Source organism: Ruditapes philippinarum, unplaced genomic scaffold (assembly GCF_026571515.1).
Source record: "Ruditapes philippinarum isolate M1 unplaced genomic scaffold, ASM2657151v2 ctg4073_1_1_1_1, whole genome shotgun sequence".
Taxonomy (NCBI): domain Eukaryota; kingdom Metazoa; phylum Mollusca; class Bivalvia; order Venerida; family Veneridae; genus Ruditapes; species Ruditapes philippinarum.
In genome coordinates this window covers 121,420-146,413 of record NW_026854141.1, presented here as the reverse complement: position 1 = coordinate 146,413, position 24,994 = coordinate 121,420, and the positions used below count along the sequence as shown (strand labels likewise).

The following is a 24,994-nucleotide window of genomic DNA, read 5'->3' as shown; positions in this document are numbered from 1 at the left end:
TTAAATATATTTTTTTTTAGGGAAAAAAGCTATAAACCCTTTTTCCCAAATTTCCCCAGGGGGACAGGGCCCAAATTTAAAAAGACCAAAAAGGTCCATACGGGGTTTTAAAACCTTTCACAATGTATCATGCAAATTAAGCTTTTAGGGTTTTTTTAGAGAGTTTTGGTTTTGAAAGATAAGAAAAAAAATCTTATTACAGGGTACTTTTTGTATTTTGATGTTTTTTTGTTTTTAAAATGAGACCCCCTTTTAAAATTTTAAAAATCTCGCAAATTAAAAATGAAACCCAAAAAAAAGCACACAATTCGAACAAAGGACAAAAAAAAAAAAGGGGAAAAAAAAAAAAAAAATCAAAATTTTTTTAATTTACCAATAATTTAACATTTAAAAAAAGTAATAAGATATCACAGAGAGTTAATTTATAACCGGTGTTACATCCTAGATTTTAAAGATACTTTTTTATTTAAAAATTCTATTTCGGGTATGAAAAATTCAAGGAAAGTATTAAAAAGTTAATTTATTTATATCAAATATATGTTCGAGTAAACGTTAATTTAGTAGTAATCTACTTCATTTCTTACATATGCTTGTTTAATAAAACAATAAAGATAAAACATTCAATATCAAATCACTTACCTGTAAAATATTTCCATATCCTAATCCAACTTTTATATCCATTAAATTCCGTAAAAACTTCATTGAATTAATTCTATTTATTAATTTAAATGATTTTATTTAAAATCAATTGTCCTTTAATTTATTAATTGAAATCGGATGTACATGTGTGTCCTTATTAAAGACTTTAGGGTAGCTTAAACAGTTGCCATTTTGTTTCTAAGTGTTCATCCTTAAATTGTTTTGTTTATTTCAAATTATTGAAGTAATTTCTTCAGTTTCTTTCACAATGTTTTTTCCTTATCTATTCTTTGCTTGGTTTTATTGTTTTGAACTCAAATATCCCCAACCAGTCGCCGTTTTTCCTCCCAAAATTAAATTTTTTTTGTGATCTCCGAATATTTTTTTGCTAAAACGTTTGTATTCTTTTTTCCGGGGTTTAATGGCTTATCCTTTTCTGTTTTAAATGACTGCCGGGGGAAAATTTTCCAGCCCCCGGTAAAAAAAAGGGTTTTGTTAAAAATTTCTGCAGACATTTTTTAATTTTCCCCTTTAAAAATCCTTTTTTCAAATTCACCCCTATCAGTGAAAATAAAAAATGAACTTTCAAGTTTTTATGTACTTCAAAAAGTTTAAAAACAAAATAATGACGGGGCGTTGATATTTTAATTTTTAAGGGGCCCAATTTTTCTCATTTTAGACATTTAAAAATTTTTATAGAGTTTGGAAAATGTTTAGGGCAAAGGGGGGCCAAAGTTTTCCCTCTCTTAAAAATCATTTTGGGCCGGGGTTTTTTGCAAAAACTAAACCCGTCCAATGTTAACTCTTTTATTGATTTTAGACCAGAGATAAAATTGAAAAAAAAATCCAGCATTTTGTGAGATAACGAGAAGCAGATTATAAGTAAAAATTGTAAGTTTTGACATTGCGCCATGTTTTCACTCAGATTTTCTTCATCATTTGTCCAGTTTCCGTTCCACAAAATTAAGTACTGTAAACTGGGAAACAATATCCGATTTATCTCAGCCTCCTTTTTAATGCCACCACAATAGACAAGTTTCTGTATATGACTGAGATCTGATAAAGAGAATAAATCTATAATTTCACGTAAACTGCTGGAAGTATGGTTGGTGTCTATATAAAGTGATTTAATGTTGGTTTTATTTTGTTTTAACAAACGCTGTAACTGCACGCTGTGCTCGGTGTCCTCGTTAATGGAGAAATCTTGTAAACATAATTGAATATTTTCAATTTCAGGCATTTCTTGCAAACACGACATGAACATTTTCTGTATGTCCCGCAATGGAGCATTGTACATAAAGTCCTCCTCGTCACTTGTCCTAGTTCTAAAGAGGCGTGTGTTCTCGTCTTCATTTATCACAGACATCAAATCCTTTGATATTTCAAACATCAGGCCAGCATTCATTTTACTTATAAATTCAAAAATTTTTGACATGTCCAGAATGTCTTGAAGATTTCTACATTTTGCTAGAATAGTTTTTTTAGCGTCTTCTAGATCTGTTTTCTGAGCGCCAATGTGCGAATTTATAAATATGGCGGCAAAGAATTCTTGCACTGTTTTGTGCGAAAACGACACTTTGATAATTTCTTTTATTAAAGTTTTACTTCTACTTTCTGACAGTATTCCTGAGAGAAGACTTAATTCCATATCGTCTGCTTTGAGATATTTTTCAGCAACCGTTCTATCAAAAACAAGCATGTTTTCTCTGTTTTCCTTAAACAATGTTTGATAAGCTAGTTCTGCTAATGATGTTATAAGACTGTAAAACTTTTTACAAAATTCATGACTTTTTAAGTATTCTGGTATTTCACTGGCAGACGATTCACGAGATGGGTGCGCTTCCGGGTGTTTCTTTGACGTTCTCGATAATAGAAATTCAATAATATTGGTGTAAATTTCATGTTTTGAATTTCCTATTGGAACGTTGTTACACCAAAGGCAAACTATATACATGAGGAGGAGTGGGATCACTTGCATGTGCTCTAGGCCACGGTCACGTATCGCTTTATTAATGTTCTGTGTTTTACGCTTCAGTACGCTATCGTTTTGGACATTTGTCATTTTTCTTATAGCATTTTCTTCTAGTTGCCGTGTAGAATCTGAATTTAATTGAACCAATTCTACTTTTTTGTTTATTTGACTTGTCTTGAGATTTGAAACTCCAAGCTTCCACGGTCGAGTTGTCGTAAGGATAACACAATTATCACGTACGTACCGATGTGGTATTTTTTCTGTTACTTTGCTACAGCTATTATCAGGGTGAGTCCATTCATCAAGACCGTCCAATATAATCAAGCATTTTTCTCTACATAAAACTTCATCTAGTGATGCTGATGAAGGAAGTTTCTCAGTAATTTGCTGTTTAATCATATCGTCAATGTTACAAACATAGGTACAGTCTCTTAATGAAACCAAAAATAAGAACGTAAAGTCAAATAACGTTTTTAACTCGTCGTCTTTAAAACTGGCGTAGTTTTCATTGTGGCAATGACTTTGACACCACGTGATTGCAAGATATTTGGAAAAAGCAGTTTTTCCAAAGCCTGCCTCAGCTGATAAATAAATGTCTTGCTGTTCTCCACTTTCGGTAGAAAACAGATCTTTCAAAGACTTGATCGGTGTTCTCTCCTCTTCATGACAAGTTAAGGATTTCTGTTTAACGGCGACTATATCTGGCATCACGTAGAACCCAGCTAGAGGTGTCTCTATTTCTTCAAGAAGCGGTGAGAGAGGAATTGAACTGCACATTTTTCTGTAGAATTTAATCAGGTTGCCTTGAAGTTCTGAAAAGAGAGAAAAATGTTAATGAGTGACAATCTTTCTATATAATGTATAAATGTTGAGGTGTTCACTAGCTTCAATTTTGCATAGTTGGGATTAGATAATGCATACGGAACATTAGAAGTAGATATGTAACACTATATTCAGATGCTATATTTAATTTTAACAATGCATAATAATATCTAAATCCTGTTTTAATAATTGCATAAATTCATATACAAAACGAAGTATTTTCCATCGCAATATTTAATACATTGAATGCTTGAAAATAAACATTTTCCTTCCTCATTAATGTAATCAAAACATACGAAATGTATTTGATATTGTAAATGTATAACTTCAAAATGGCACAAAGAAGCTGTATTATGTACATAACAACTGTATATCTGCAGTACCGTAGTTTGGGAATGAACACATTTTCACAAATTCCTGTATAGGGCGGGGTCGTGAAGGTGGGGAAAGTTTCAGTATCGGGACTTTAAAATTAATATCTCAGCAGTTTGATCTATTTTGTCGGAATGTTGATAATCTAAAAGACAGATCTTATATACAAGAGAAATACTAAGTGACTAGTTAATAAAATGCTTGTGGAACAAAAACACACAAAAAACCATAATGATTAAAATATTTTATATGCAGGTCTAATAAAATTGTATATGTCGATCACACATTTGTTCATTTTATTTTTGATAAAACATTATTATTTATTCACTTTTAGACCCTTAGAATTGGGGGGGGGTGGGGGGAGGCAAGCTAAATAAGAAAATATTTCTCCTATAGTTCATTGCATGAACAGACACCAAGAACGATACGTATATGTTTCACTTGTTTGAACCGTTTTAAAATTTTAATTTTTACATTAGAAAATATGTAAACAAATCATTATCACGGAGGGGAAATACCTGATTTAGTTCATAAGAGCTTGACCTAATCGGAATTCCTCGGCTATTATTCATAAAAACCTCAGACTGATTTTATCAGCCTGTCAATTGCGTACTGATTATACGATCAATGCATACAAAATATTTTCGGCAACGCTCGCAAGGTGTTCCCTACTAACATGTGTTTAAATTTATTTGTTTCTATAAAATATTTAAACTGAGTGATTTAACGCAATTTTTGCAACAACTTGGCCATTTTCTATAATAAAAATCCTACAAAAATAAAAAAGTTACCCTCTGACCACAGACCACTCGTAAACTTGGTCGAAACCCATAAGAAGATGTTTCATGCGCAATATCTAAGCTCTAGCTCTCTGGGTTTTTTAAAGATTTTACTATGTACATATAAGAAAAATCAATAACACCCTTGGGCGGAGCCAATTTTGACCCCAGGGCTTTTATCTGAACAATTTTGGTAGGCATACTTAAGAAGAATTGTTCATGCTTTATATCTAAGCTAAAGCTCATTGGGTTTTTTAAAAAAAGATTTAAAAAAATGTACATGTGAGGAAAACCAATGACCCCCGGGGACGGGTCCAATTTTGACCCCCTGAGGCTTTTATGTGAACAAACTTGATAAACATTCACTAGAAGATGTTTCACACTTTATATCTAAGCTTAGATATTTGTTATTTTAAGAAGGTTTTACTATAAACATATAGGAAAAATCAATGACCCCCAGGGCGAGGCCAATTTTGACCCCAGGGCTTTTATTTGAAAAAACTTTGTAGACACCCTCAAAAAAAAGTTTCATGCCAAATATCTAAGATCTAGCTTTTGTTGTTTTTTTTTTCTTTCGGTTGCCAGTGGTCTGCATGGAATTTAATTCTTTGAACACTTTTAAAGAAAAATTCCTGTGAAGTTTGGATGAAATTTGCTTAGCGGTTTATGAGGAGATGTCGTTTAGACGGACGGACGAATAACAAATTGTGATCACAAAAGTGAGCTAACAAAATACTAAAAACAGGTCATAAAAGCCAAAATAGCCCTCATTGAGTTAGTAACGTAGTAGAAATATAATACAAAATTAATCATGACTTGCAAATTATTATATCAATTTTATTCTTAAAATGTGAATATACATGTTTTTATCTTTCTTTAAATCTTTGCGGAACGACGAAAAAGTAAGGGTGCTGATTGACAGGTAGTTAGGATATTCAGTGGTCGACTCGAAATACACATATCATGAGGAAAACATTTGTAAGGAAAAAAAGTCGATGTAGTATAAACATTATTATTATTATTATTATTATTAGTATTACTATTATTATTATTATTATTGTTATTATTATTATTTTACAATTTAAACACTTCCGAGTCAGTTTCCTGGAACCAACTAGCATTTTACTCTAGATGAGGAATGTCCCTAGAAAATCTCAAACCAATGATCCCTAGGTTAAAAATTAGACACCTGAACCACTAGGTCAACGCTCACCTTGATAAAGCAAAAGAAACATTATACCCAACGACTTCTAAACGGGCAAAAGCCAATGATACATGTAAAAAAAAAATATTTTTTTTTAGTTGATATAACCATGAAGAGGCTTAATTCAAAATATTTATGTTCTTGGTGGAGAAAATCGTTTAGATGTGTTTGTTAAAATTATAACACTATGGAATCATATGGGCGGGCTCACCTTTTAACCAAAGATACATGGCTAATGATATGTTGATGTTCACTATGAATTGCTACGGACAAAAAAATCAAATGTCTAGATTTAATTGTTAAATTCTAAAATTTAACTCAATATAAGTAAGTGACCTAAGAATTGGACAAACATTGACCTTTTGTCATGATTGATTTATATTTTGTTCAAGAAAACAAGGTAAAAATACTTTATATATTGACGGTTTGTATAAATTTAAATTTATCTTATGTATCACAAAAAAAGCAAATCAGAAAAAATGTTCATTTTTGTAAAAGTTGCAATTAATCGATAATTTTGGTCAGGCTGAGATGTTGTTTTTAGACATATAATAACGACAAACGATGGACGACGAACAACCGACAGCTTACAGTCACAAAAGGTCACCTATGAACACTCCGTGCTCAGATAAACCTAACATATTTGACTTACCACCTTTGTGTTTGATATACTCTGGACTCAACAATGCAGTTTTCTCAAGCCGACTCTCTATCTCTTTTGTGTCCTGTCCATTCTCTGCACAAACAATCAGCTCTAATATGTCCGTCTGCCAAGTCTCTCTTAGACACTCTTTAAAATCTGTGTAACCTTTAGCACCTCTCTTCTTCACGTTTCTCAATATCGTGTGATTCTTATCAGTTGGGTCCTTGCCCTGTAATATTGTATTTTATCAATGCGATTCACAATTGTTTTATTTTTATAATAATTAAATGTTAATTATAATTTCAATACGTTTGGTAAGTATTAATTATCTCTTTCTCAAAAGTTCTCTTTATGCAAAAGCTAACGTAGAAATAAGATATTTTTTAAAGAATAAATGCAAGTTCCAGGCATGAACTAAGATTATTCCTAAAATGCCTCAGTAATTATACTACAATCAGCAATGTTAAAAATTCACCGTTGCCACACATGTTATAAAATATTGACCACTAAATTTTACTGGCATTTAAACTATTTTACATCGTACCTTGATATTCTTTCTGTCTGCGAAGGAGAGTAATTCAAAGCCTGTTTTACAATCAATTATAGGATCAGGCTGCAAATACTTCTTGAGTGAAACAAAGTTCTTAATTATGGCTTTACGGTAAATCTCAACATCAGAAGACTCTGCCATCTCCAGCTTTCTTAAATATAGATTTATAATTCAACATTTATTACACAATCTACATACATGTATAACACAGTATGGATTGCTTGACAACATGGTTAGTGTATTAAATCTTTCAAATAGAATGGCCTGGAAACACGCTGTGTAAACACTTCTCACTACGAATAAAATGTCTCGGCAACACTCGGTATAGTTCGCTGTATGCAAATTATGTAAGTGTTCAAGAAAATGTAAAAATTAAATACAAGAGTTAAAGATCCTGTAACACAATTCTATGGTTTTATGTCATAAATATGAGATTTATCAGTTCTTTAAAGCATTATTTATAAAGATATTGCCGAATTTTAAAATTAATTTTCTATAAAGTCTTAGTCAAATTTTTCAATAAGAAATGAATGCATATATTTTCATGATTTCATTAAATGTGGACAAATATTTACAGTACATATTTTACATAATCTTTGATGTTTGAAAACTGTTTCATTAGCATAATTATATACACACATATATATTCACTTTAGTGTGGTATACAAACTCAATTACAACATACAGCTTCTTTAAAATGAAAGATTAAATACATGATGTTCTTTAAAAATCTGAGAAATTGTGAAAAAATATATAAATATTTAAAAAAAAAATGTTTTTAAAGCCATAATTTGTTAAAAAAAACGTGACCTAGAAATCATCAAAACAAATTGTCAGACCAATTTTCAGGATAATTGGATAACAACAGTAGCCACTACAGAGTTAATAACATTTTGTATTTTAGTTGCTCTGACCTAGTTTTTCATTAGAGATGACCCATGTTCAAAATCCTTCACGCAATAAACTAAACAAGCATTATACGGAACACCGTTAGGGCCATCGTGGTTATTCGTTAAAATACAGAGGGCGACAATGCGATAGTGCGACAGTGCGATGACGACCATGCGATAGTGCGATGGCGACAATGCGACAGTGCGATTGCGACAATGCGATAACGCGATAATACGATGACCATAGAGCGATAGTGTTATCGCACTGTCGCCACCGCATTGTCGCATTGTCGTCATCGCACTATCGCAGTATCGTCATCGCACTGTCGCATTATCGCATTGTCGTACTTTCGTCATCGCATTATCGCACTGTCGCCATCCCATTGTCGTACTGTCGCCATCGCGTTATCGCATTGTCGACTATCGCCTTCCGATGGGCTGTTCTAAACCACTGACGAATAAGCTGACTGTATAAAATACTAGTATGGGAAATAATTTTCTTTTGTCAATAATTTTTTTTCTTGTTTTTTTTTATTATTATTATTATTGTTTGTTTCTTTTATGTACACTAAATACGTATAAATAAAATTATAATTTAATAGTAAGTAATATTTTGTATATAAATACTTAAAGAGTTATACATACGAAATGTAATAAATTGTGTGAAACCTTTATAAAGTAGAAATAATTCAGATGAAAATGATGTTATAATGACATTTAAAAGATGAAAAAATGATCGTTTATTATTTATATAAAAAAAGACAAACAAATTATATTCATATTTCATATAACATAAACATGTACACAAATAAAATTATGTAATGAAAAATAATAATGATGATAATGTAGATTTGAACAGTCTGTTTAAAATACAAAATAAAAAGATTCCTTACATTTAATTGGTCAATAATACATAAGTTTCTCGACTTAATAAATCTAACTGGTCAGCACTGGTCATTATGAAAATACTGCTAAAATCACTAAAGTAATATCTATTAAATTGTAATTGGTCATTTGTAAGATGTAGAATTTATTATATTACTATCATTATAAAGATAATCAAAAATGAACGTCAACACATAATTTTTTCTATATATCTAACATAGGTGGTCAGCAATTTTCACTGTAAGTTTAACTTAACAGCAGGTTCTACTATAAGTTTACCTGGTCAGCATATTGTACTATAGCCAACTGATTCCGCTACTGGACATAGTGAGACAATGTGTTTCAATGTTGAAAAAACACATCATTATTCTACCATTTTTATCGTATTTCCATTATATTTCAAACTACCAACTTAAGTTTTTATCAATATCTAAGATGGAGCCAGTTTTTAGGAAGTGGGTTGATCGCCACAGGCGATGCATCGAATGTAATGGGGAATACTTTGAAAAGTTGTGAAAACGTGTATGATGTTGTAAAATTATACGGTGACATGGACGTTATGCGTTTACCGTGCGCCGTTAAAGCTGTGATTGTATTAATTTTTTGTTGCTTGTAAAGTGGCATTTGCTTTTTATGTCATAATTTGTTATACTGTTAATAGAGGAATGATTGATGCAAAGTATTTTGTAGTTTTTATTGTTCTTATGCAACCTAGATGTAACATATTCCGCCAGTGCACGGATATATTGGATAACCCTCGTATATGGTCAGCAGATTTAACGTACACATTTATAGAAGAATCTGCTGACCATTTAACCCATAACCACATAAACATTTTGTAAAAAATGCATTTTTTCATTGTAAAAATCCCTGTTACATAAGTTCAAATTGCTTTGAAACTTTACAAAAATTCTTTAATGCTGATGAAACTTGGCACAAATGTTAACTGGACCTCAGCCTTTGTAACGGCATGCACAATTTTAATTTCCTGTTAACATTGCAAAGACGGGTCATTTTAAAATCGCTATGTTGTGTTGATGTTTTCCATCAAAGTTGCAACTTCTCAATGGATTGGGATAGAGTAAAAGGCTTTTCAGCGTTGGTTACACGTTACCTTAAAATCGAACTGATGCCATTTTAAGCCTCTCTCACAAGTCCAAAATTTGCTTGGAGTTGAGTGGGGCGGCAGTCCCCTTTCAAACCCCCATGCAGAAAAGGACACACCAACCTACCCCCCTCTGGCACCCCGATGTATTTTTTAGATAAGAAGGCGGCGCAGAAAAAAAGTGATCAATGTTTTAATAACATTTTTCAAACGAATACATGTGCTTGGGGATTAAATATGGCATTGTTTTCACTATTTGAGGCCTCAAAATGGGAGAGAGGTTAAAAGGCAAAAACACGTCTATATGAGGTAAAGGATTAAAAAATATAGAAAAATCTGTTGACCAGTTACACTTACAGTGAAGACTGTTGACCAATTAGATATCTAGAGAAATATGTTATTTTGCCAGGAATTTCTTATTTATATTGTAATGTAAGTAAATATAAAAAATTGTACATTTCGCAAACCAATTAAACCACTGCTGAAAAGAAAGTGCTTAAGTGGTTTTTGCCGTAATTTCTTCTTATTCTATATGGTCAGAAGATTTTACGCACTGTACGTCATGCGAAAAACTGCTGACCAGTTAAACGTATAGTAGAACCTGCTGATCAGTTTAACACATAGAAGTATCTGCAGACCAGTTACACTTATAGTGAAAATTGCTGATCACTTATATAAGATATACAGAGAAAATTATGTTTAGACGTACATTTCTTATTTTTTAACACTGTAAGTATATATAATAAATTCTGCATCTTACAAAACAATAAAGCCACTGATGACTAGCATTCTGACCAAGTTTGATGACAATTGAGTGAAAAATGTGACTATGCAAGTAAAACTCAAGCGTTTAAACGAAAAATTTCGCACAGAGGGAGGAGGTGGCATTAAGACGTAAACTGAAAGAAAAAAGAGAAGCTGTAAAATTTTCAAAGGGTAACGATTTTGATTTTCTGTCTACTTCTAATCTTCTGTCCGATACTAAAAAGGGCGGAGAAAAACGACACAAAAAAATTAGGTCTGGAAGAACTTACTGTTTTTTATTCAAGTTGCTCAGATTCGGATATGTCTGATAAATCGGACGATGAAGTATCAAGTATCGTTGTTTCGTCGGAAGAGGATTTCTCTCCCAATTCTAATAAAAAATGTTTAAAGGAAAAGCTCTCATAAAATCAGGTATCGAGGCTAAATCTTCTGATAGAGTGGAATTTTTCAAAAATATCCTCATTCTCAGTTAAGATATGAGTTTGTGGATCAGAGTCTGTCCTTCATTGATTTGTCTATGAATGTTGTTATAGCTGGCGAATAAGAGATTATTTCAGATAATGACACCAAATCCACAGAAAGGTAAGGACGTATGGGATTACTTAAAAGGTTAATGTATTTAAGTGTATCCTATGGTTAAGCATATTATGTAGTTGTTCTTAGGGAGATAGAGTTTGTCCAATGATTTCCATTATATTGAAATGACTATGCTAAGCAAATATCAGCCTCAAAATCAGAGAAGTTTATCCCTCCAACTAGTACAAGAAGTCGTAGATCTTTCGCAAAAAAGGTTTCTATTGATAATTCTTTTGATAAAAGTCAAGATTCTACATGGTTTTGTTCTCCCTATCAGAGAAATAAATGCTCTAACAAATCTGGTCAAATGATGGTTGGATGCGTATGGCTCAACATATTTGTGCTTCCTATTGGCAGAAAGATAAAATTGGATCATCCGTATTGTTCCACGGCTTGTCCATATGCTATGCGACGACTATTTTCATGCAAAAGAATTTTCAAGAATGAGAATAAGGTTGAAGATTTGTTTTACCAGAATTTTCTTTCAAAAATCAGAAATCGATATAAAGGAAAAATTCCATGTTTGCTCTGGTTCATGTCACTTGTGGAGTTATTTAAAAAAAAACTTCTGCCTTTTCAGAAGTTATTGAAAATATATAAATTCACGAATTGGTAAAAAAGTAAGGAAAACATTAATTTTAAAGGTTGCCGTATTCCTATTAATAACAAGATAGATACTTCATATATGAGACACATTTTGTCAACTTTTTGATATAATGATATGCTGGTATGTGATTTATAGAATTTGGTTTTCCTATAAATTTTTCTGGTGATGAAAATACATTTTCGAAATCTTTAGAAGCTTGTTATTACAAAAATTATAAAAGGGCCAATGATTTTCCAGTTCAAATAAACAAATATTTGCAAAGGGAGATTCAAAGTGAGCATATTATAGGCCCTTTTCCAAAAAAAATCCCTTTTCAAATAATTTGTTAGTGTCTTCCTTAAATTTAGTACCAAGAAAGGATATGTCAGACAGAATAGTAATTTTGGATTTGATTTCAAATACTTGTTTGTGGTTTACGATTATATTGAGAAGTGAATACTTAGGAATTGCAAGTTCTACCATTTTTTCCAGAATTGATGATTTAGTTGATTTTAGCTATTGTTATATAAAAAGATTTGAAAAGCGCATACAGGCAAATAAGTATAAGTCCTTCTGATTATATTTAGTGGATTATTTTTGGAATAATCTTTTTTGTGTATGATGTTGTTTAATCAATGGGTCTCCGCAGTGCGGCTTATATTTGTCAACGTGTTACTAATTCTGTATAATTTATATTATTAGGTATGGGCATCTCTGTTTCAAACTATTTAGATGATTTAGCAGGGGTTAAAAAACCAAAGCTTGCAGACTTTGCTTATACAACTAGTGTTCTAGAGTTGTGTGGTTTACAAGAAGCTGTAGAAAAATGTTCATCTCCCTCTACAATCATGACTTTTTAGGTGTTCTGTTCAATACTGATCAAAGACTATGGAAATCAATTCGAATCGTTTGATTGAGATTCATAGTTTGGTGAAAGTATGGTTAAATAAAAAATATGCTACTTTAAAGGAGCTTCACTCCCTTTTAGGGAAATTGAAAATTCATAGGAGCTTGTGTTAAACCTAGCAGGATTTTGTGGCTAAATTGTTAAATTGGCTAAGACAATCGTATGGTACAGATAAGAATGTCAAACATTTTATTTCTGACAAGGTTAAAAAAGATTTCCTATGGTGGAATGAATTTTTGCCAAAATATTATGGTATTTCTTGAATGTATCTATGCCCTTGAAGTGAGCGTGATACTATTATAAATTGTGATGCATGTCTAGAAAGCTCTGATTGTTTTTGGGAGATAATTATTTCCATTTTTTATTTCCTTCAGAAATTTTGTCAGTCAATTTACATATTGCATTAGAGATTCTAACCTTAGTACTTTGTTTACATCTGTGGGCTTTTAATTTTAGGCATTCAAGGATAGTCATTTTGTGTGATAATCTTTCTACATGTATTGCAATTAATTCCGGGAAAGCTAAATGCCAATTCCTTTAAAAATACAAAAGGGAGATTTGCTTCATTTCTGCAATTTATAAATTTGAAATTAAAGCTCAACATATCTCTTCGTCAAAAAATCGTTAAGCTGACAAGTTATCAAGACTTGTGTTGGGATTTCTTAAGGGATTCTGTTTTTCACTATTTGAACAGGGTAAATTTCATCGTAATGAATTCTTTTGTTTAACAAAGAATTATAGGTAAAAGGAATTTTTAGTTAAAAATACTGATCTTGATATCTTAAATCCATGGTGATTTTACAATATATTAGTCGGTTTATTTGTTGTATTTTTTTTTTAATTTCACAGGTACAGTTTTTGGAATTGAAACATGATCTTACGTCATCTAACTAGCAAGCTTATGTTGAAGGTACATGGAAAAAATTGAAGATTCAATGTGAGGCACTTCTGCTTTTTTTGTACATATTTTCATTTGTTTTTGCCAGTTTCTACTGAAACACTCTGTTTTCTGAGTAGATCCATAAAATCAGTTGATTCAATTAGAAATGACATCAGTGGTGTTAAAACAATACATTTTTAATAGGTGCTTCAGCGGAACATATTTATAATTGTTTACTCAATTTATCTCTTAAAGGGATAAGTAAGCAAAAACTGCATTTGCATAAACAGGCGGCTTCTATCACTCCAGAAATTCTTATATTTTTGGATTGAACTCAAGTGGATAATGTTTTTTTCCCTTTTGGTGTTTGTTTTAATTTGCCTTCTTTTTGTTGGTTAGAAAATCAAAATTAGTGCTAACAAATTTAAAAGATTTTCTGAATCCAAAATATATATTGAGAAAATATATTGTCAAATCAGGTACTTTTTTGTTGGTTAAAATGAGATGGTCAAAACTATACAAGCTGGAGAACGGATTTTAAAATTTCCTTTACACAGTATAGATCATCCATGACTATGTCAAGTGTCTGCTTACAATGATATGATAAAGGTAATTCCTTGCAAGGCTAAAGGCCTCAACAGACGGTAGGATTTAGTTGTTAAACACTAATAAGAGATATGATGTACAATTTTCAAAGCTATACAACACCTGCATTCAAACCATATTTATGCATTGTAGGAATCATCAGGTTTCCCTAAAAAAACAGTTCCCTCCCTACTGATTCTTTACATACTTTACTCACTAAAAAGTTAAAATTTAAAACTCCTCCATGTTTTTTTATAAAAAAGTGTATAATTGTAATAGGGAGAGATTAATGTGCAGCCTGACCGAGACTCAAACCTGGGACCCTAAGAATACCGTATTGTGGTTCTACTGACTGTAACAGGGAGAAATTAATGTGCAGTCTGACCGAGACTCAAACCTGGGACCCTCGGAATACCGTACTGTGGCTCTACTGACTGTGTAACAGGGGGAGATTAACCTGCAGTCTGGCCGAAACTCAAACCTGAGACGCTCGGAATACCGTTATGCGGCTCTACTGACTGTAACAGGGGGAGATTAATGTGCAGCCTGACCGAAACTTGTACTTGGGACCCTCGGAATACCGTACTGCGGCTCTACTGACTGTGTAACAGGGGGAGATTGACGTGCAGCCTGGCTGAGACTCAAACCTGTGACCCTCGGAATACGGTATTGCGGCTCTACTGACTGTGTAACAGGGGGAGATTAACTTGCAGTCTGGCCGAAACTCAAACCTGAGACGCTCGGAATACCGTACTGTGGCTCTACTGACTGTGTAACAGGGGGAGATTAACTTGCAGCCTGGCCGAAACTCAAACCTGAGACGCTCGGAATATCGTTATGCGGCTCTACTGACTGTAACAGGGGGAGATTAATGTGCAGCGTGACTTAGACTTGTACCTGGGATCCTCGGAATACCGTACTGCGGCTCTACTGACTGAGCTATCCGGCCGCTTACAAACTACACCTCCCCCTGATAAGTGAACAGTTCAATACCGTGACATATTCACTTTCTGAAAGATTTAGGATTCGAAAATAGCACAACTTTGGGTCTCCTGAAGAGTTTTTCAGCATCATTTTTACCCCATCTTAATACTTTGTTTTCATTTTAGCCCTAATTGTTCTGGAATGTCATTTATTAAACAGATTATCAAGGCAGTATTTCATCTGTCAACAAGTATTAAGAGATAGAACATGGTATATCCTGTAAATCTTGTATGAAGTTGTATGAATTCAAGAAATAGTAGGCGTCACACATTTAAATTTGCTTGTACATCTTAGTTTTAATTGGTTTTGAACTGCAAAATCCTACCGTCTGTTGAGGCCTTAATAATCCTTTGTTATTGCTAGGCTCTAATAAACCAGTTACATATGCATGCTTTATGAGAAAATTGAAAGTTTATATTGACAATATTGATTTAAATTCTGATGCCTTCTACTCTCATTCTTTTTATGCTCCCCGAAAAATTTCGGGAGAGCATATAGTCGCCGCCTTGTCCCTCCGTCTGTCTTTCCGTCCGTCCGTCCGTCCGCTTTTCATGTCCGGGACATAACTTTGAAACAACAAAAGGTATCAACATGAAACTTTGTAGGTAGATAGATCTCATTGAGTAGGTATGCAGTGCATACGAACCGTAACTCTGCCTTGCCTAATTTTTTAATTATCCCCTTTGTTTATTTTACACTTTGAACTTTGTCCGGGACATAACTCTAAAACTGTAAAAGGTATCAACATGAAACTTTGTAGGTAGATATATCTCATTTGGTAGGTGTGCAATGTACAAAAACCGTTACTCTGCCTGCCTATTTTTTTTTTTAATTATCCCCCTTTGTTTATTTTTTACTTTGAACTTTTTCTGGGACATAACTCTAAATGTATAAGAGGTATCAACATGAAACTTTGTAGGTAGATAGATATCATTGAGTAGGTGTGCAGTGCACAAGAACTGTAACTCTGCCTTGCCTAATTTTTGAATTATTCCCCTTTGTTTATTTTTACACTTTGAACTTTGTCTGGGACATAACTCTAAATATATAAGAGGTTTCAACATGAAACTTTGTAGGTAGATAGATCTCATTAAGTAGGTTTGCAGTGCACAAGAACTGAAACACTGTCTTGCCTACTTTTGGAGTTATTGCTCTTTGTTCATTTTTACACTTTGAACTTTGTCCGGGACATTACTCTAAAATTATAAGAGATATCAACATGAAATTTGTTAGATAGATAGGTCTCATTGAATAGAAGTGCAGTGCAAAAAAAGATAACTCCACCTTGCCTAATTTTGGAGTTTTTGCCCTTTGTTCATTCTTTTATACTTTCCTGTGTCCAGAACCTTCTCGGGGAGCATCACCCGGTTCAACTGGTTCTTGTTGTAGAGGTTTCGCTACTTATGCCTTTAGGCTGAATTTACCTACAGATCGCATTCAATTAATGGGTGACTGGAAGTCAGATGCTTATAAAAAGTATATAGAGTATTCTTTTCAAGATAAATTAAGAGTATCAATATTCATTAGCAATAAATTAAAGAATAATTGGTACAAGTATTCTACTTAATGTGTTTTCACTTGGTTGGCAGATTCACTTGCAGTTATCTAAGTTTTTAATTAAGGGTAATATAAATTTTTATGACATTCAAGTATCTGTTAAAGACTTTGTTTATTTTGTAATGTTTTCAATTTCTTATGTTGCTTCATTTTAATTGATGGAGTTTCTGTTTACACAAGTTTGCAGAGTTTTCACATACAGAAATTTCACCATTTGCATATCAACTGTTGAAGGACAGTGCTATTTATGTAATATGTAAAGATTTAATTTCTTATGTGGCTTCATTTTAATTAATGGAGTCTCTGTTACAACATGATAAATACACAAGTTGGCAGAGTTTTGCATATAGAAATTTTACCATTCGCACATCATCTGTTGAAGGACAGTGTTATTTATATAATATGTTATGATTTTATTTCCTATGTGGCTTCATTTTAAATAATGGAGTCACTGTTACAACATCATGGATACACAAGTTGGCTGTGGTTCAGTAACAGAAATTTCATAATTTTCTTGATACTGTGTCAAGGCAGTGTTATTTATGATTTGATATTAATTTATGATACAGCTTAATTTATGGAGTCTGTACTGTTTACTGTCTATTACACGAATTGGCAGAATATAATTTTTTATTCGGTAAATTGATTGTTTCACATAATTATATGAAGTCATTGTATATTGTATGTTGGTTGTATGTCAGAAGTATTTCAGAGTTCAGGAAGATGATCATTGAGGGGGATTCTATGATAAAAAAACGTATCACCGATTAAGGGAGTTAAAGTTAGAGCCGTCAGAGGTGCTACAATTGGTAAAATCAATTTTCTACTAGATAAGTGATGACAATATCCTTTTTCACTCAAAGTGCTTTTTACATTATATTATTTCTCAAGAGATTCAAAAACTATTTGTCAGGAATTATGAATTACTATGAGTAATAAAATTTCAATAGTTTCAATGAACGTACAAGGTTTGGGAGACAGAAGTAAACGCAAAGATGTATTAAATTTTTTGAACGCAAAAAAATACTCTATATGTATGCTACAAGATACTCACTTTACTCAACCAGAAGAAAAGTATATCAGGGCACAATGGGGTTATGAATGTTATTTTAGTAATTTTAATAGCCAGTCTAGAGGTGTAGCAACATTTATAAACATTAATTTTGATTGTAAAATTAATAGCATTGACCGGGACAATAATGGGAATTTGCTGATTTTAAATTGCAAAATATGTGAAAAAAATATAAGTCTTGTAAATGTGTATGGACCTAATAGAGATAGTCCAGACTTTTATCATATGGTTCATGACAAAATGTCACAGTTTGAAAATTCTCTCATTTTGGCGGGAGATTACAATTTGATTCTAAACCCAGAAATGGATTGCTTTAATTATGTTCATTTAAATAATCCTAATGCTAGAGATAAAGTTTTTAATATTATGTCAGAATTCAATCTTTTAGATTGCTGGAGAGAAAATCATTTAGAAAAAAGAGAGTACACATGGTTTAGAAGAAATCCAGTTAAAAAGGCGCGCTTAGATTTTTTTCTCATTTCTGATAATTTGTATACAGATCTTGAATGTTCACTAATTTTATCGGGTTACCGAACGGATCATTCTTTAATTTATATATCACTAGATTTAGACAAATTTAAAAAAGGAATATCATACTGGAAGTTTAACAATTCTTTATTAAAAGAAGTAGCATATGTAAATGAAGTTAAAAAAGTCATTAAAGAAACAAAAATTCAATATTCCTCCAACATCAATGAAAATATAAATGATGTTCCGCTTCATGAACTTCAGTTCAACATTAATGACCAGTTATTTTTTGAAACTCTTCTTTTATCTATTAGAGGAATCACGATTCGTTATGCGTCTCATAGAAAAAAAATAAACATCAATAAGGAAGATAAACTTTTAAAAGAAATAAAGGATATTGAGTCCCAGCCTAACACTAATTATGAACTTTTAGAAAACAAAAGAAAAGAACTTTTAGATTTACGGAAGAAAAAAATGGATGGTGTATTTATCAGATCAAGAGCTAAATGGATACAAGAAGGAGAGAAACCTACAAGATACTTTTGCAATTTGGAAAACAGAAATTATGTCTCAAAATTTATGAACTCTTTAATAACAGAAACAGGAAAACATTTACAAAAACAGGAAGAAATACTTGCAGAAACAAAGAGGCATTATGAAAATTTATATAAATTCAAAAATACAGAAACAGTGTGTTTAAGTCAAATTTTGTGTAATACTGACATACCAAAATTACTAGATAATGAGAAACAATCTATTGAAGGTGCCCTTACTTACAATGAAATGTTAAATAGTCTGAAACGCATGTCAAATAATACAAGTCCAGGCAATGATGGCTTTACTGTAGAATTTTTTAAATTTTTCTGGAATGATTTAGGTATGTTTTTAGTAAGATCAATAAATCATGCATATAACATAGGTGAACTGTCAGTAAGTCAAAAACAAGGTGTTATAACCTGCATTCCAAAAGGAAACAAAGATAAATCCTACTTGAAAAATTGGAGACCAATTTCACTACTAAATGTATCTTATAAAATTGCATCTTCTTCAATAGCTTTTCGCATAAAAAATATTTTAGGAAAGATCATTAACGATGACCAAACAGGCTTTTTACCCGGAAGACTCATGGCGACAAACATAAGATTAGTTTATGATCTCTTGTTCTACTCAGAAAAGAATAATATACCTGGATTGTTACTATTAATAGATTTTGCAGCTGCTTTTGATACTGTTTCCTGGAAATTTATGCATCAAGTTTTAGAGTTTTTTAATTTTGGACCCTCTGTTAGATCATGGATCAAACTTTTTTATACAAATATAGAGTCATGTGTTATTGTTAATGGTCACATGTCAGATTGGTTCTCGCTACAAAGAGGCTGCCGTCAAGGTGATGCTCTGTCTCCCTACCTGTTCATTCTTTGCGCAGAAATCCTGTCAATATTGATAAGAGATAATAACAATATAAAAGGAATTAGTGTTAATGGTACAGAGTACAAACTCTCTCAATATGCTGATGATACTAGTTTATTCTTAGATGGCACGTCAGAATCATTAAAAAACACAATGTTAACTTTAAAATTTTATGCAAACATTTCAGGCCTTAATATAAATATGGAGAAAACAAAAGTAATTTGGTTTGGGTCAAAAAAATACAGTCGCACAATACTTTGTCCAGAATATAATTTATCATGGGGAGATAACATTTTCACACTGCTTTGAATTAAATTTTCAGTAGATTTATCTAATATAGTTGATATTAATTATGACTCAAAAATTGAGGAAATTAAAAAGTTGTTTGCTTGCTGGTCAAAAAGAGTGTTAACGCCACTTGGCAAATTGGTGGTTATTAAAACCCTTGCTTTGTCAAAATTAAATCATTTGATTTTGAGTATTCCTAACCCACCACTAGCAAAAATAAATATTATCCAGCAAATGTTTTTCAATTTTCTATGGAGTGATTCAAGAGATAAGGTTAAAAGAAATATTATATCACAGGAATACAAGTTTGGAGGGCTTAAGATGGTTGATCTCAAGTGTTTTATGAATAGTTTAAAAGCAACATGGCTAAGAAGACTGTTGACAGTTAATTGTAATTTTTTACATATTGTTAAAAGTGCATGCCCTTGTTTAAATAACATATATAAGTATGGTACAGATTATGCAAGAATACAATTACATCAAGATTTAAATCCTTTTTGGAAAGATGTGCTTTATAGTTTTTATTTAATTTCTTCAAATGTAGAGGTGAATTCTTGTCAGCAAAGTTACTCAGTTAATTTATGGCATAACCCCGGCATTAAAGTAGCAGGATCTAGTGTTTGTTATAACAGATGGGTATCTAGGGGAGTAATATTTTTAGGGGACCTTATCAATCAAGAAGGGGAATTTTACACCTGGCAAAACTTTATTAGTATATTCAATATTAGAACAAATTATCTGGAATATCAAGGTTTTTTAGCTGCAGTAAATGAATTTCTTTTGAATAATAATATAAGACATTTACCTAAAAAATCATTCAATATCCACATTCCTTTAGGTTTGGCTATTATAAATAAAGAGAAAAAAGGATGCAGATCTATATATAGAATGATAAAAAAGAAGGAAGAATACCCAAATTCATTGCAAAAATGGAAAAATGAATTAATAAGTTTAGGCGATAGGAATAAATTGAATTTCAATTTAATATATAGTAATGTTTTTAGAGTAACAAAAGACCCAAAACTGATCTGGTTTCAATACAGAATCAACCATAGAATTTTAGCCACAAATTATCTTCTTAAAAAAATGAATATTGTTAGAGAGAATGACTGTACATTCTGCCAACATGAACCAGAAATTTTAATACATTTGTTTTGTAATTGTGAAATTATTAAACAGTTTTGGCAACAATTACAATCATATATCAAAGAAAAATGTAATATAAATTTCACTAATTGGAGTAATTTTGATATCTTATTTGGGAATGTTAATATAAACATCATCCTAAATAAAATTATTTTGCTAGCAAAACAGTACATATACTATAACAGATTGAAGAAAATAAGGCCTTCTTTGGAAATTTTCAAGAAACAAATAGTGTCTAGTTATACTACTGAAAAATACAGTGCCAAACAGCTATTTCAATATGAAAAATTTGAACGCTCATGGGAAATGTTTAAAAATTTAGTAAGTTAGTGAGACTATGTAAATATTGATATTTTTAAGTAGTAGACACCCCTTGTTTAATTATAAATATTAGTAAGACACTTTACTTTCCTGACAGACCTTCCATCAGGGACCTTTACTAATATTCAGAGAATATTAATAACTTGGAAGTAAATCCTCCAAGTTTACACCAACAACCTTTGCTTTTTTACTTTTTAGAGAAGACATATATAGGTAAATGAAAACATTTTCCTCTGAATTAGATGAATTCTAACCTCAAACTTGTTTTTGCCTTTTCCATAATTATACTTGTTGCTTTATTAAATTCAATAACTTACATGAATATGCAACATTCCTGTGTAGTAATATCTTTAGTATTTTGTTTTAAAATGAGGTTATTTTTACCTTGTCTTTTTTGTATATATAATTCGAATATAAAGGAAAATGTAAATTCAGCAATAGACTACTTTAAAAATTCACAAAAACCCCATTTTAGCTATTAATAATTATTTTAGCATATCAATATTGTATCTATTTAGTTAAAGTGACATTATGCCCATCCAAAGCAAATAGTGAATAAACAGTGAAAGTTGAAATACATTTTTGCCATGATTCGTCTCTGTTTTTCAATATATTCCGGTAACTCTTATGGCTCAAGGAACATTTTGGAAATATCTGTAGAGGGAAAAATTATACTTAATAAAAGTATGGGGCAGTCTTTATGTTTTAGGCAGATATATATTTTATCCAAAATCCTTTTCTTATATCAACTGTTGTCAAGCACCATAATTATTGTCAATATTGAAATTTATAGTCAATAAAACTCAACTTGACATTGAAAAAAAAATGAGCTTAATGTCACTTAAGTGTTTTAAATATAATATGATGATATATGCCATGAATTGATAATGTAAGGTACAGTAGGGGATGGCTCTCCGATCCCACTGCACCAATTACGGGGAAAATAAATGGGCAACCTATGTTGCTGAAAAATTAAAAAAAAAAAAAAAAAAAAGATAAGTGACACCTGTCTGATGGTTCTCATAACTATGTAATTATTCATACTGGTACCAATAATATTGCCAATGACAATTCTTGTGACTATATTTTATCTGGTCTTGCAAGCAAATTTGTTTGCAACAGTCCGTCGTTTTAAACCGGACATTCATATAATCGTGTCTTCTATACTTCCTCGACAGATGGATAAGGATGAAACTGAGTCTATTATCAAACAAGTCAATAGTCGTTTTGAAGCAGAAATGTCCATCTATTTTAATGTGAAATTTGCAAAATCCTTTCGTCCATTTTGGTTTAAGGGACAAATCCAAGGATTTCTTTTTGTCAAACTAGATGGAGGGCTACATTCGAACACAGAGGGTTCAACTCGTTTGGGTAATCTATTTTTAAATGTTATTTCTACTCTGAATTTTTTTTTTTTTTGCTATGAATTTCTTCTTTGTTGAAAAAATACTGTCTACTATTGGATGTTTCAACCTTCTGGGCATTTAAGTCATGACAATTTAATCTGAGGTACTAATTGTATATAGATACATTGTATATATTGACATAATACTATTGATGTTAGCCTTATGATAGTAATGAATAATTTAAATTTTCTACAATATGTGATAATTGTTTTAATCTTTTCAGAAAATTCCCGTATTTAATTTTGTTCCTGCTGTTTAAGGTAATGTCTAGATTTTGAACTCTTAAGTGTTCTGTTTATTTTGATTGCTTTAGTGGATGGCGGTTATTTAAAAATCTCTTAAGTACTTTGACATTGATTTATATCCATTACTTTAGATCTTGCTAGCGACACTTTGGTTAATAAATGTATTAAATTCAATCTGTTTTAAGTTTTGATATTAAAGAGAAGTTATGATTTATTTTAAGCATTAAAATAACTAATTAAGCTTCATTGGTTTGTTTGCCTTTTAAGTTCTATTTTAGTGTCTTTTTCTTAGTATCAACAAAACAACTTCTCATTGGTTTAGATTTATCATTCATACACCTTGGCTATTTATAGACTTGTTTCCAGTTTTCATTGCTATAAGTATTTTTTGAAGTGTCGCTTGATAAAAAACAAAACAAAAAAACCGCCCTCCCTCCACAATTTATTTGGATGTTATTTGTTTTCATATATTTCTACTGTTTGTGTTTCTCTTTATACAGTACAGGCGGTTATTTGATTATCTCTGATGTACTTTGACGTTGATTTATATCCATTACTTAAGATCTTGTTTGCATAATGTTCATAGGACAAATAAATTTATTAAATTCAATCTGTATAAAAAGAAAGTAAATTAGCGTATATAGGTAAATTGATTGTGTCTAGCGTCTATCTAGTAATCCAATGATAATTATTTTTCTCGGGCTATTTCTATAAAAACAAAGTTTCGTCAGAAGGAGCTCTTTAGAATAACAACAATGTATTGAATATTGCAACGAACATTTTTCGGCCGAAGGCCGTCTGATTTCACATTGACTACCGCTAAAATTAACAGTAAAGAAATGAATACAGGCAGAATTTGCATTGGTCATTACAAACAAAACAAGAACAACAACAACAACAACAAAAACCAAAAATTAACAAACAAACAAAAAACAACTTTGTAACTTTTGGAAATTGAGATTTACAAAGTTCATAAAATATACAGTTAACACTCATAGCATGTTTGATTGATACCGGTACTTTAGAAGGGCTTCCGTTATAGGTAGAGGTCTGTTCGATTGCGCAATGGGAAGAAGTGTTGGAGAGATAATAAGTCATAATAAATATAAAAACACAATAATGATGTTTTCTAGATGTTTCTAACAGCTTTGCAATAAATATATGAAACTAAATATGACAGATCGCCTTTTTGATACTTTTGCGTTCGATTGAGTTTCTCTCCCAAGCTGTTCTAGTCATTATATTCTCTTCTCGACGATTTAAACGAACTTTCGACTAATTTACAGTTGCAAAATTCTATGTGGAATTAGTGTACAGTAACTACTAAATCTTTGTTTTATTATAAAGTCCTATTCAAACCAAATTCGATTTTGATTAAAACCAAATTATGTTAGTTATATTGTTTAAATCAAAGATGACAATTAATGGGGAAAAACGTTGCGGGTAAAAATGAACTGAAAAAAACTATTGGGGACGAATAAAATGTTCGTTTTGTTTGCGGTTAGCATGGTTAGAAGTAGCTTATCCTATGCAAGTTAACAAGTTTGACTTCGGCCGAGTATGTTTTTAAAGATACGTCTTGTTTTAATTATACTAGTATTGCACCACATACATTTGGGGTAAAGTTAGTGGCTCCCATTTTTGTACCGCACTTGTAAGCACCACTGATAATCAATCTATTGTGCAAATCGACAAATCAATCTTGCATATAATTACTACCTGGCTTTATGTCTCGTATATGAAACTTGTTTTCCGATATTACGAAAATGAGAAAATTGGCTTTAGTTTTAAATATTCAGAGGAGAAAAATGTGTGTCTACATTTCTGTAGAAACTCCCTGTTCACAAGAGCCATGTAAACATGGCCATCCCCCGCAGAATGTGACTGCTCATTGGAAGAATGTATATGTAGTAGAGTAGAATAATTCCATTTTAAGA

The 24,994-nt window shown here is 31.6% G+C and overlaps 1 protein-coding gene across 1 annotated transcript in view; it reads right to left on the bottom strand.

Annotated features, from left to right (window-relative positions):
- Positions 1-635: 635 nt before the first annotated feature.
- The window catches only part of LOC132739089 (uncharacterized), a 28,753-nt gene continuing 4,394 nt past the window's right edge, over positions 636-24,994 (bottom strand). The window contains exons 2-5 of the mRNA XM_060726740.1: positions 6,976-7,132; positions 6,441-6,660; positions 1,428-3,423; positions 636-639 (exon numbers count right to left, since the gene is read on the bottom strand). Of these exons, the coding sequence (XP_060582723.1) occupies positions 636-639; positions 1,428-3,423; positions 6,441-6,660; positions 6,976-7,122 (2,367 nt within the window). The 5' untranslated portion in view covers positions 7,123-7,132. The remainder of the gene's footprint in view (positions 640-1,427; positions 3,424-6,440; positions 6,661-6,975; positions 7,133-24,994) is intronic.